This window comes from Ictidomys tridecemlineatus, chromosome 4, assembly GCF_052094955.1.
Source record: "Ictidomys tridecemlineatus isolate mIctTri1 chromosome 4, mIctTri1.hap1, whole genome shotgun sequence".
Taxonomy (NCBI): domain Eukaryota; kingdom Metazoa; phylum Chordata; class Mammalia; order Rodentia; family Sciuridae; genus Ictidomys; species Ictidomys tridecemlineatus.
In genome coordinates, this window is record NC_135480.1 from 71,545,047 (window position 1) to 71,559,923 (window position 14,877).

Sequence of the window (14,877 nt, forward strand, 5' to 3'; positions counted from 1 at the left end):
CAGTCATTGGTATATTTCTTAAGAGAACTACTAAACAGCATTCTAACTAGTCTCTCTCTTTCCATTCTTGCCTCCCAAAAACTTTATCATTATATACATTAGATCACATCATGTCCTTAAAGTAGTCCAACAGCTTCTCAATTTACTTTAGATAAAGTAATATAGGCTCCTTCCTGTGGCCTCTAAATTCTTTGTGAACCTGCCATACCAAACTCTCCAACCTCTATTCCTGCTCTTCTTCATTCTTTCTCTTCTCCCTATTACTCTCCTTTTACTGCAAAAGCATATGAAACTTTCTCCAACTTTTGGGTCTTTGACATACCATTGTGTCTGTAATGTCACCCAAGGGTTGTCATAAGTTACCTCCTTTCTTTTATCCTTCAAGTATCAACTCAACAATCTCCTCTTCATTAATTCCTTCCTTCCAATTAAAGTCTAACCAAACAAACACCTCCAACCTCTTCTCTGTATCACATTGCTCTACTGTATTTGTTGTTTTCTCTTTTTTTCTTTCTTTTGTTTGTGTGTGTGTGTGCTGAGGATTGAATCCAGGGCCTTCTATGCACTAGGCAAGTACTTTACCACTGAATGTTCTATTTTTTAATAGTGCATCACTATCTAAAATAATATTTTTTGTTAATTTTATGAAATTCTCTGCCAGAATGCCTGCTGCATTTATTGCTATATTTTCAAGTTATTAGAACATATAATAGCACATAATGTATAATCAAAAAGTCTTTAGGACTGAATTAGCAAATGAATTTTATGAACATGGGTGTCTCCATTCATGCAACAGTTATATTTTCCACTTAAATAAATGATTTTTACATACTTTGATATAATTTATATTTTAGCTAGTCTGAGTCAATTTTCTTGGTTCCTAATTCTCCTGGAAAATGATCAGAATTATTACTTGGGCTTTCAAGGTTCAGATTTCACCATATTAACAAGTCTCTTCATAGCTTGCCTTGCCTAATACAGTGCTATTCCCCTCTTAACCAATTTTGAACAATATCATTCTTTCAATCGTTTACTAATTGTCAGCTTATATCCTAGCACTAAAGACACAAAAACTGATAAGGTAGGTTTGTATTCTCAGAAAACTTCTAATGTGCTAGATGAAGTAAACATGTGAGTTGAGTACAATGCTAAGTGAAAACCTGGAGCCAGTGCTACGTTCTGTGCAGCACAGAGAAAGGAAGACCTCATAATAGACAGTGTTAGAGATGATGCTTGAATGATTAATGACATTCTACCAAACCCAGGAACACAGAATGTCATTATAGATAGAAACATGAGTGAAGATTTGGCAGGAGAATGCAGGGTAAATGCAGGGAACCAGGGAACAGAGAGTGACTGAGTGTGACCCAAACACAATAAGAGTGACTGGAATGAGGACTGAAAATGCAGATTGGAACCAAAATGAAGACAACTTTGAATGTTCTGCTAGGGAATCCAGTTTTTAGTAAATTAGTGTTTGGTCACCTATTTTCCATGATATGCTCATAAATAAACATTCATGGAAAAAGATTTCATGGCACATATTTAAGAAACATCCCATTACTCTTCCCAACTCTAGGAGATATAAACCCCCAAGGACTCTGAAAAAAAAAATCCTATAATATAGAAGAAACAGCTGCTTATCATGTTTACTCCAAAACAGACCATTCATTAACATTTGCAGACATACTTTCCTTCTCCAGAAGTCACATCATACTTGAAAGGAAGGGCTATTTTAAATACTTTGGAGTTTTTAAATCATTTAATTCAGTAAATGATATGAATAGAACTGAATGTTAAATGAGGAAAAAAACATATGCCTAAACAACAAATTTGGCAACAACATTCAGAATGGATTGAAGGGTTCTAGAGGCTAGTGGCTATTGCAAATAGCTTATGGCAATGATAATACATAACTAAAAAGTAGAGTAGAAACATAAAAAGGAAAATTTTTGAGATTCTCAGAGATTCAATTCTTTTTAATTTTTTTTAGTTGTAGATGTACAAATTACCCTTGTTTTATTTTTATTTATTTTTATGTGGTGCTGAGGATTGAACCTAATGCTTTACACATGTCTGGCAAGTGTTCTACCACTGAGCCACAACCCCAGTCCTTTAGAGATTAATTCTATATAAATTAGTGAACAATTATTTCTTGAGGATTCTGGGAGTAGAAAGGTGCTAGAATTGATTTCTGACTGGGCAAACTGAGGTTACTGTGAAATAGGTTTAAGTTCAGCGTCAGGTGGGACAGGGTGAGGGTGATGAAAACAGGCAGAAAGCACCAAGAGAACCACACAGAGCCATGGCAATCAGAGTATCACTTGTTATACTTGTTTTTTAATCAATTATAGGAAAAAATAGTAATTACACGTTTACAAGGAACTTCTAATTATGTTGAGCTCATTTATAAACTCAGAAGAATCTCTGTCCTCAAATATATATATATGTAATTTTTCAACCCATTTAACTATCTCTTTCCATTCAGTCCTCTGAAAAATTATGTTCTTTCTTGTCCTAGAAATCAGACTCTTACATTGCTGATTTGTCGGTTTTACTTTACCTCAGAACAGCCAGAGAGTATCCAACTTTGATAAAAGGATATCCATTAGTTTTATTCTCAATATTGACATCAGAAAAATGTGTTTTAAGGGATAAAGTTCAATGCCATAAAATATTATAGTTCTATTCATTAGGGATAGACTTTGTTCATTTTTAAGACTTGTGAACCCAAACTCATCCTTGAATATGTCCACATACCAATTCTGTAAAATTCTTATCCATAAGTAAACATAATAAATAGACAGGAAATTTCCATGATATTTTTCTCCTTTCCCATCTCATGAGTTAGATCGAGCATTCCTCCTCCTCACTCTTACTGTCAATTTAATAACCCTATTTCACTCCTTAGAGACTCTCCACCCATAAGAAGACAGCCTATCTACTTCTGTCTGTTGTACTAATTATCTTCTATCTGTCACTCAATTCAAGTTTGCTCACCTACATCAGAGTAAAAAGAAGAGCAGTCAGCTCTTTTCTTTCCAGAAAACAGGCAGAAGGAAAAGGTGTTACAGTGACAGGAAAGACAAAGACGTAGATCACTCATGAAGATGGTAAGTACTGCCCTGCTATATTTAGTGCAGGTGGAAATTTCCCTTACCTGGACCTTTAAACAGGAACTACTCAACTACTCTCCTATTTGCATATCTGTCTAATACCCATCCATTCATACAAACAGCCATCTATCCTTGTATTCATCTGTACTTCTTACCACCCATCTAGTTAACAAATTAAGCCTATTGAGTTGAAAATATTCAACTTGTAATACAAGTGGGTATTACTATTGTGGGAGATATTATAGAAGACATCATAAAGTATTACGATTAGTGACAATTACAAGAAAAGTATTCTTCTTCATCAAAAAGTAAAAGCAAATTAAGATTTCAATGGCATGAAATTTCTAAGCTACCAAATTCGTACAGGATTTTACAAAGGTAAAAACATAAGAGTGCAGAAGGAAAGAAATGTTCCTATGTATCCAGAATGTGGTAGGGGAGGGTCAGTTATAAATTGGCAAAAAGCCTCTTAGAAACAATTTGGCAATTAACTCTAACTCTATGGGACAAGAATCAGTCTCTCGTTTTCCATTATATCCCAATTGATTCACACAGCATTTTGGTAGGTGGGGATGGTTCGACAACAAGTTGTTAAAGAGAATATTGACTGATTGACTAGGTAACTATTATTAGCTTTGAAATTTCATACACTTTCACTCTGTTTATTTTTATGAAAATGGATCCTCATGAGAAATGTGGCAAAAAGTTCATATATACCAATGTTTAATGCATGTTGTATATGGTGATTTAAAAACAACCAGATAACCCAAATGTCCAACAATATGGGTTTTGGTAGAAAACTGAATTTTGGCAGTTATTAAAAATTGTGCCAACAAAAGAATTTTTACTAACAGGGAAATGTTTACCAGATGATGTTAATTTTAAAAAGTGATAGTTTTATATTATTAATTTCTCAATTGACAAATAAAATCTATACTCTATATTTAGCTATATTTGTAAGTATATGTCAAAAACATATTTTTGTACGAAGACACACATGAAGCGACATAAGGAATAAAAATATATCAAATTGTTAACAATGGTTAACTCCAGGTGGCATTACAGTGATTTTTAGTTTTTATCCTAACATATTAAGTTTTTAATACTTTTATCATAAGTTTACATTATTTCCTCATCTAAAATTCATTAATGAAATTATTTTTAAGTTCGTAAAAATGCTCATACTTAAATTTAGAGGACTTACGATTATTCACTTAGTTTTTATTTTTATTTTTATTTAAAATATAAAACTTGGAATTGGAAATGGAGAATAAAAAATTGTAATTTAGTGCAATAATTTGTGACAGAGAATTATTAAAATAGATCAAAGAAATGAAAGATCTATGTGTAAACATGACCAATTTTAAAAATTGGTATATAAAATTGGTTTAAATAAAATTAAATCATGGATGAGCAACAATAATAGCTTTAAATAATCAAGGTGGACTACTAACTAAAGTGCAAATGGGTTCAACATGGATTTTGAATGCAGTGATGTTAACCTTTATACTCTGAAAACTTTTATTTAACCATGAAAATGGTGCAGAAAAATTGCAGTTTACAATACAGTGTACAGAAACTAATTATAAAATAATATTTCATGACATTATTTCAACCTTCCAGAGAACAAGTGATTCCTAAATTAGAAAATGAAACTGTAAGAAAAGAGTTTTTTGTCTGATTGCCTCTCAGGTTGAAATAGCATGACCCACTTGAATGTAGAAACTAATTTCCAAACAGTGATCCAACGTTTGAACAGGACCACATAATAGAATAAGTATCTGAATGAAATTAAAAACTAAACAAATTTAAAAACACAATAAAACAATAAGTCCGTAAACAAAAAATTTTTACAATATGCTTGTTATTTAAGAGAACTCCCATGGGAATAGAAGATGTCACTCTTGATCTGCATAATTAGTAGTAATGATAACAAATTCAAAACTGATTAAATGTCTTTTTATACAAGGCTGGTATTAATATTCATTTGGAAATCAAGAACATTTTATTGACCTACTGGTATGTGCTGGGCACTGGTGAAACAAGGATAAATTAAACTCAGGTAGGTTGTGCTCAAACAGCAGACTGGAACTGGTCAGCAGGCTGCAGTTTGCTGACTCCTGGTCTAGATAAAAGGCAAGCTAAAAACACACACATAACAATACACAATAATGCCAAAAATCTGAACCAATGTTCAGTTCTAACTGACCACTTTCCCATTTTATAATAAATGTTTTGTAAGACTCTCTTTCTCCATCCAAAATGATATTCACAGTTAATACTGCTAGCAACACCTATATAGTGCCTTAAGTGAAATAACAAGAAATAAAAAGGAACTACATTAGATTAAAATAATGTATTTTTACTATGGTAATCTGTGAGGTCAACTATGGTAGATGATGTAATACAATAGCTAAATTGCTCTCATGTTCTGATAGTGAATAAATTTGGATTTAAATAGAAGAAAGAGACCACTTACCATTTCTTACAAGAAGCACAAGAAGATGAAAGAGCAATTAATTTATAGATTCTGGATTAAAAATTAGTATTAAAACAAGTACTACCAGACCATTGTTACATATTAAGAGATTAAAGGAAGCTACTTTAGTGAAATATAGATAATTTATTAAGAAAAACTACAGATAATTGATACAGAGAAAGTAGGAAGGGGTGCCGTATTCTTACAAATAAACTGGGCCTTATTTTGAAGTTCAGTGTCAAGATAATTCCTTGTTTTATATATGACTTTTGTTTGAGGAAATATATAAATTCACCCTGATTTAACCATTAAATACATACACAAACACACATACTCTGAAATATTACATGGTATTTTACAAATATGTGCAATTTTTTAATTTTATGTATCTATTAAAATAAGTCAAAAGTAAATAACTGGGTGCTGTGGTGCTTGCCTGTAATTCCAGGCACAGAGGAGGCTGAAGGATCGAAAGTTCAAGGCCAGCCTCAGCAACTTAGTGAAGCCCTAAGCAACTTTGGAAGACTCTGTCTCAAAATTATAAAAATAAAAATGACTGGGGATGTGTCTCAGTGGTTAAGAACCCGTGGTTTCCAATCCTTGGTACCAAATAAGATAAAAAATCAAGACATGACATTGGGTTATCTAGAGCTGGCTAGGAATCATCTAATTCTCTACCTATTCTCTATATATCCATGTTTGGAGTTACCTATCTACTACTTTAAAATTCAATCCTTTGGTATAATATAGGAATGATAGATATAATATGAACCCAGTAAACTCAGGAGCTTATAGAGAAGATGAGTGTGGACAACCTCTGGGACAATATCAGAGTAATAATGAAAACAACAGAATCTTCTAATATAATGGTAAGTAATTTTTGCAAAATAGATTTCTATTGTGCTATAAACTTTTTTTTTGCTTTATAGGATTTTAATTTATTTTTAGTCAAATTATGAGTTAAAATGGTGATGATTATTAACATGTTTGTGCTGTATATGTGTAATAAGAATTTTAATGCATTCTGCTCATATATTTTTAAAAATCAATTAAAAAAGAAGTCATTGTGCTTTAAACTTTAAAAAATTAATTTATTAATGAAATTTGATGAGATCTCTACCTTCCATGTTTCTACCAATTTAAAATATTTGGTTCTAGATCCTTTTATCATATCTCTCCCTCCCCATCAACTGGTGACTATAGATAAAAATATATTGATTATTTCAAAATAACTAAAAGAATGCACTTTAAATGTTCTCACTACAAAGAAATGATAAGTACTTAAAATGATGAATATGTTATCCTAAACATTGTTTATTTGTTTGGGAAACTCAGTTTGATTTTAGGTTCGGTTGTTAGCTCATTTTTTAATTAATTAATTTATTTGTTTTACTTATGTATATATGACACATTCATACATGTACTTGGGTAATGATGCCCATTTCATTCCACCATCTTTCCTGCCACCATTCCCCCTCTCTACCCATCTCTTTACCCATTAAAGTTCCTCCATTTTTCCCATGCCCCGCCCCAGCATTATAGATCAGCATCCACTTATCAGAGTGAACATTCAAGCTTTGGTTTTTTTTGGATTGGCTTACTTGGCTTAGCATGATATTCTCCAACTCTATCCATTTACCTGCAAATACCATGATTTTATTCTCTTTTAATGTTGAGAAATATTCCATTGGGTATATATACCACAGTTTCTTTATCTATTCATCTATTGAAGGGTATCTGGATTTAATCTTCACGAATGTCCAGTGTGATGTTAAAAGTTGTAGTGTGTGTCTAGAGTAATTCTTTGTTGTGGAGAACCGTTCTGTACTTTACAGCTCATTTCGTATAACTGGTCCCTGCCTTTAAATGATATTATCAATTTCCAATCATTATAAATATTTAAGTATTTCCCTACCTTCCTAAAATGCTTTCTAGTAGCTCTCCTGCCTCCTGCCTTTGGGGACAGAGCTTAATAATTTGTCAGTAATCACTCTTCATGAAAATGAGCACATAGGGACAAGAAAGGGAGGACAATTAGGAAGAATGAAAAGAACTCAAGTCTGAGTTTGAAGTCAGAAACCAATTCTGCCACAATCTAAATAGCCTTGAGTAAGTTTCTTAACTTTGACAGGCTTCAGTTTTTCCTTTGGGAAATATACTAAATGACCACTAAGTGATCATGCAATTCTGACATAATTATAAAATATCTAGATCTCTTTTTGAAATTAAAAAGAATAGAACAAAGTAGAGAATAGAACAGAAAAAAGCAAGATGTGGGCTACATTTGTAACATCAAACAATATTACTAAAACAGAGGAAAATGGACAATGGAAAAAGTGATATTAAAGGGATGTATTTGGCTATTAGCATGATAAATACATCAGTAGATGAAACACATTCATGAGATTCACAAACATCATCAATGTGAGACAATGCTCTTGGACTAAAGAAAGACAATGTCCCTGTACTGCACATTCACTTGTAATTTATTTTGTTTAAAATACATGGATTCCAATTCTTTACCGTAAATGTTGTAAAATTAAACACATCTGCAAATTTTGCAGACTATGAGATCTAAAAAGCAAGTATTTTTATTGTGACATTGGTGTTAATAAGAATTAACCAACCGTTCCAAATCAGTATGGTTCTTAACCTTGATGAGAGAGGGAAGGGATCTTCAAGGGCTCAATTCCCTCAGGATTTCTGAGACTAGAAAATGATGCAGAATGGGGAAATCTAGGATTTCTGCAATGGGGTGACATTCCTCTCAACCATGTAAAATAATTCAATCTCTTAAGGAAATTCCTGTTAAATTAGAAAATTATAGAGGTCTCTAGTGTGTGTGTGTGTGCATGTGCACATTCTACCTCAAAGTGTTCCTTAATACAACCCTCTTATAAGATGTGGTGAAAAGAATAAAGGAGACATATGCACTTACATTTGAATCTAGTTTTGCCCTTTTCAGTTGCATGATCATGAACAAGTTACTATTAGCTTCAGTTTCTATATCTGATAGAGTTATTGGGAGAATTCAAAGAAATGACTAAGTTAAAGCCTGTAGAACAGTGCCTCAGCATTGCAGTCATCCTGAGTATTCAGTAAACAGTCAGCCACCTTTGCTCTTCTTTTCTCTATGCTTTGCATCTCCTTGTTCTGCCCTAGAGGAAACACTTTGCTGTTGTCAGCATACAGTAATACGGGTGCCAAGAGTGTTAGCTGAGTGGCTTCAGGTCCACCACAAGAATGCCTAGAAATTTAATTCTTTCTGGAACTTTCGTTACCCTCACCCAGGGTAGCTAGTGTTTTCCAGAATCTAAAAAAATGTCATTCTTCCTTGTTTAGGCACTGGCTTTCTGGAAGGAATCAGTTAAAAAAGCAAGCATAGAGTTAAAACAAGATGTCAGATTATTTTTGGCTGGGCAAAACTGAGCTTAAGATTTCAGCCTAGGACAACCCTATTTTTTTGACTAAAAAGTCTTCTACACTCAGGTTGCTGCAAACTGCTTTTTCTAAAATTGTTGTAAGAAAACTGTTCGGGGATATTTACAGAGGTTGGCTGAATACTTTACATGTGATTGTTCTCACAGGTTGTTATTGGAAAATCTTTCAACATCCCTTTACTTCTAAATGTAAGCTTATGGGAATCCTACTTCATCAGTACAATCCAATTTATGTGATAGTGTGTGTGTGTGTGCATGCACACACACATGTATTCGTGCATGTGTAGTTGTAAATCTCTGAGAACCCTGAAGGATAAAAAGTCAAGCCAGCATCAGCATTATATGGTACTATGCCAAAAGTTTCTGGACAGTTGCCTAGCTTAACCTTCATCATTATAAGAAAGACATTAAAAAAAATTTTTGATGAGCAAACTAGAAATTCTAATGAAATAGCACAAGTCTGGTAACTAATTTGCTGGATAATAAGTTCTTCACATTAAAAACACAATTTGGACATCTCTGATAATAACAAATATCATGTGCTGGAAAAATATGTTCTAAGTGCCATTCTGGGGTTTTTATATAGAATATTTTCAATTCTTACTACATTTCCCTGAAACATGACTTTCTTATCCCAAATGTTAAAAGAGGAGAAAATTAAGGCTTAGATGAAGTGCAAAGAAATGAAGTCACACAGAGTTGGTAAGTTCAAAGTTAGGATTGTCTGGCACTAACATAAATCTTGTCCAAAGTACTTTGCATTAATTAATGGGTATCACAGAATATTAATACTGGAAGATATTTGGGGTTCACCTAAGGAAAACCAATAAGTTTAGAGAAACTGAGGACCAGAGGGTTTCATTGATCATGAAATATAACACATAGAGAGTGACAGAGCAGGCACTCAAATCCTGCAGTGGCTCTGTGCTACAGACTCAGCGGAGTTCTGGTTAAGGCCCACTAAGTTGTGACCTGTCTCCATGAAGTCCTCCAGGTTCCTGTCTTGATTAGCCTGTCCTCCAGGATTCAATATTCTGGGCAGATAGAATTATGGGCAGTTCTACACAGGCACTGGGATAATATATGCCTTTTTCCTATTATATTTCTACTAAAAAGTTTGCCTCTTTTTAAGCACTTAATAAGCATTCAATTTTTTTTTTCATGATTCAATCCAATTCAGTCCAACAATCATCACCACTATGAAGATTTCACTGATTCATTTCTGTTCTTTTCCCAGCCAGTCAGGAATAGTGAATTAAGGAATAGGTTAATAATAGACAACACTTATTATGGACTATTATTCACTCATTCATTCCATAAATAATGTGCCCCTTCTATATGAAAACTCTGTGGTTAAAGTGTTTTACATGCATTGTATTAATAATTCCTCACCAGAAAACTGTGAGGTAGGTACTATTTTTATCACACTTTACAAAACAGAAAACTTGGGCATAACGATGAAATGTCTTTTCTGAAAAGTATCTTGCCTTTTACTTCTCTGTGGTCCCTCTGTATCCTAAATATACATTTACTGTGGTATCCTCAGCACTCCCTGGAACTTCCAAGATGTGATTATGAAGATATAATCGTGCATAGATCATGATGCATTTACTAAATGTTATCTACACCATTGCAGGGTGTAAGCTTCATAGTGGTAGGGACAATGTCTACTTTCTTGACAATTATAGCAACATAGCATGGCAGGGAGGTACATAATAGGCGCTCAGTATATGATAGCTGAATAATAGACAATAAAACGTGAAAAATGAATTGGTGAATGAGTGAAAAACAAATGCATAGAACTCTGATCACCAAGTCTTCATTGGTGTATCTGGCCTCCAGAAGTTAAGTCTGCATTGAGAAGAAATGCCACGTAAGCAACACGGGCCACATTTCTTCCCAAGGCCAACATTAATACCCTAGATGTACATTATAGAACTCACTTCTGGGTGCTTCTATTTTCACTTCCTTACCTATTAATTCTACAGATCCAAATGAAATTGAAAATGTATTGGAGAAGCTATTTTTTTAGACCTGCTGAGGAACAACATAAAGACAGAAAACTGTTAGTACACAGCACCGCAGATAACAGCAGCTTGGCAGAGAGCCTTGGGAGGAACTCAGATTATTACCATGGCCCTCTATTATATCTGTCAGAAATAACATTGCTGATTTCTACGTATTACAGCAAATATCTCCAAGGGCAAGATCTCAGCTCCCAGTCACTTAACCTCCCTTAGGCACACTCTGCACCACATGAGCATCTCTGGGCTATTCTAAAACATGCACAATACTTCTTTCCACTTTATTGAGAATTCCAATGTTTAGTACCACTAGCGCCTCTCCTTGGTTTATAATATTTTTCAGAATATATGTGAAATTAAGGGGTAAAAATAGCATTATAAAATTCTTAAAACGGATTCAGTTTTAATAGATACAGACACACATTCTTGATTTGTGATAGTATACATGAACATGTAATACTTAGACATTTAAGTGTAATTAAAATATTCTATAGATGTAAATGTGAATGAATACATATGTATATATAACAAATAACATATATATTAGTATTTTTGAGCTCTCCTACCAGAAGAAAAGAAATACCTTTATGTGGAAGTATATTTTCCATGAAGAGAATGAAGGATTCTTTGGGAAAATAAATTAGTATTTTCACAGTGAAAAACTAGGAATAATATAAAAATTTAATTTTCATTTGTGTATTATATGCATTTATATATATACTTATATGTACATATGTTAATATATGCATATATATTTACAAGTATAATACCTCAAAATACCTAAAAGTTAGTATTATAGAGATATTTTAATAAATATATTAAAATATATGAATATATATGTGTATAAACATTAAAATTATACAACACAATATAATTAAATAGATACAAAGAGAGGTAAGAAATAGACTGATCAATCTACCATAGCACTTTTATAGATCCAAGATGATTAAGGGTAGAAGGTTCAGATGAAGGAAGAATATCACAGTATAGAAAACTCTAAATGTTATTGGCTCATAGTTCCAATATTTGGGGTCACTATTCTTCCCAGGCAATAATAAAGTATATGTGAATGAGAGAGAAAATGTTTAGAAATGTATATACAAAGAGAAAAGAGAGACCAGGCTGCCTAAATTTATTGTCTTCTTAAGTTACACTAGATCTCTATCAGTACTGAGTTTATTTCAATTTTTAAAGCATTAAATGACAAGTAATTTCAGTCAACTAGGAGACTGTTAAAAACTAAGAAAGGCTGAAGTTTCCCTCAGTTTAAAAATGAATCAAGATTTTTAGAGTATGTTATTACAATGCAGTATTAGATACTTTGGGGTGGGAAATTATCACTAAAGAAAATTATCATTTATGAAAAGTATATTATAACTCAGCTAAAAAGAATTCCAACATCGAAGCAAGTTTGCCTTCTCTAAATTGTGCATAAATAGCTAGATATTGTCAAGTAAGTGAGCTATTGGAATTTAACATAAGATAAAGAGATATGTTAAATAATTTTAAATGAATACATTTGTTAATGAGGATATAGATTTTTTTTACAATTGCCAAGACTATTTATTCAGTTAGAAATTCATGGTAACTTTAAAAAATAACTGCATTCCTAAATGTTAGTCTCCATTTCAAGCTGAAGTAGTTTATAAATCAAGATACTGAGATGCTCTCTCTCTCTAAGAAAAGCTTATAATTTCATGCCAATGCATCAAAGCCATATACATGGTAACATATTTGTAACTATATCTTTAAGAGCTAATGATATGTGACATTCTTGGAAGTACTTTTTAAAACCTATTATTAAAATTAAACCATCCTCTATACCTCTCAGATCATTACACTTTATTCAGGACCAATACCCATTCTCAGTTATGTTAACAATATTGAAATTGAGATATTTTTCTGCAAACACAGATCTTTTCTTTTCAATGATTATTTAAAAAGAGTCATTGTTCTATATTTATAAAAGTGACTACAGGTGCATTTTATTTATATTTTGTAGCATTTGCAGAAAGTTGTTTTCTCTTCTTTGGATGGAAGCAGAAAAAAATAAGCCAATTTTATTGCTGGGAAAATTTTAGTAGTTTGGGGGGTAAGAATATATTAGGAGTCAAATTATGCACATCTGCTTCAGAAATGCATTATCAGAAAGAGAGTTATAGTTTTTAATATAAATAACCTTATTGCTTCTCTGAATAAATGGAATGTTTCATTATTTTATTCTAAGTGTAATTATCCTATATCTTCCTCCAAATTATTCCTTTCATTTGTAAAACTAATTATTTAATGCAAACAAATTTCATTCTCCACAACTGAAAAGGTATACAGTATTACAACAGTAGAAACAGAATATCATACTTCAAATCACTGTTTTTCAGAGCAGAAGAAATAAACATTCTTTTATCTTTAAAGAGATAGAAAGTGATTAAAATCCATTTTTCTCTATTCCTTGACAAGAATTTTAAAAGTCAAATAAACAGAAAAGTTAACCATGATTAGAAGTAAAAGTGCAATTAAATCTCTGATGTAGAATAGTAAGATCATCGGAGGACTAGAGAAGTGGAACTTGGGGAAGAGTCACTGAAAGAAACTGAGCACAGCATCCCTAGACTACCACAGACCACCCAGAGGTATAAGCCCTGAAACACGTGAGGAAATGACAGTTCTTTTTTTTTTTTTTCTTTTCTGGCCTAACATTTTCCAAACAGGCATACCCAGTCAGCAAGGAGGACTCGGTAAAGTTTCCAAACCACTCTGACTTTACACAACTTTCTTATCATTCTCAGGGGAAAGTCACAAGGAAAAGGCTCACCTGTGCCGGGCTGAACCAACCATGTGGGCAGGTACAATGCTGCCCACAAGTCCCTTTGCCCTTGGTGCTCGTCTTGTGGGGGCTTTTCCGCACACTGTCCCACAAGGTGACCAGCTTGGTCCTGTTTGAAGCTGGGCCCCCAGTTCCTGAGGAGGGCATGGTCTGAGAACTGTACCCGAGCCCCTGAGGGCTCCTCTGCCAGCCACAGGCGCAGTGGGCATCCCTGATCAGTGTGGGCGCGCTCCTGCCGGCATCCATGCCATCGGACCCCCGGCTGCAGCTGTGTTGCTTGGTGAGGTATGCATTCATACTGCACTGATGCCTACTCTTTCCTTTGGTCAGCTCTGTACAGAAATGTCTCCTCCCTCACACCCCTTTCTTCCAGGCAGTAGTAAAAGTCTTTTTCCCCCGTGAATCCCTCAGTATCTTTGACAGCTGCTATAAGCAGTGCATCGTGGGAGCAGAGGGAGCAGCGAGCAGCTCCGCACAGCATTATCTGCGGGCTGGTAGCTCTTTGTCAATAGATGACTCAACTCACAGAGCAACTTGACAGTATCCCTGCTCTAGGCAGAAGCAATCAATGCTCCACACAGCTGGGCTACAAGACTGTACACTGTGTTACAAACCCTTTTTGGATGGAGCCCCACAGTAAAGAATACTCATAATTTGGCATTCTGGCTTTTCCCTCTCTCCTCCCTGATCCCCACACAAAATACAAACCTTAGGAAAGGGAACTTCTTATCAGAGTAACAGAACCATTTCCAGAAAAGATGCATCTAAGCTGAAATGCTACAGTATAAGTTATTTTAAATGATGGAAAAGTTACACTGTAAAGGGAATTTTCAACATTTATAGGAATCATCTATCTGGAGAGAGATTTGCTAAGACATGAAACAAAATCAGGAGATAATTAAATAAGAGAATCGATATTAACTCTAAAAAAATCAATTTATTTTGAAAATTTATCAAGGTCACAACATTGTACTAGAGTCCTTTAAAATTAGGA

At 33.7% G+C, this 14,877-nt stretch overlaps 1 protein-coding gene across 22 annotated transcripts in view; it reads right to left on the bottom strand.

The window, feature by feature from the left end:
- Positions 1-14,877, bottom strand: part of Dlg2 (discs large MAGUK scaffold protein 2) — a 1,969,681-nt gene that overhangs the window by 730,256 nt on the left and 1,224,548 nt on the right. For 5 of the 22 annotated variants that reach the window (XM_040285037.2, XM_040285036.2, XM_040285032.2 and 2 more), the window contains exon 1: positions 13,872-14,387. The exons of the other annotated variants lie outside the window; for them this stretch is intronic. In XM_040285037.2, coding sequence (XP_040140971.2) covers positions 13,872-14,180 — 309 coding nt within the window. In that variant the 5' untranslated portion in view covers positions 14,181-14,387. Of the gene's footprint in view, positions 1-13,871; positions 14,388-14,877 lie in introns of those variants that run through there. 22 annotated transcript variants of the gene reach the window in all.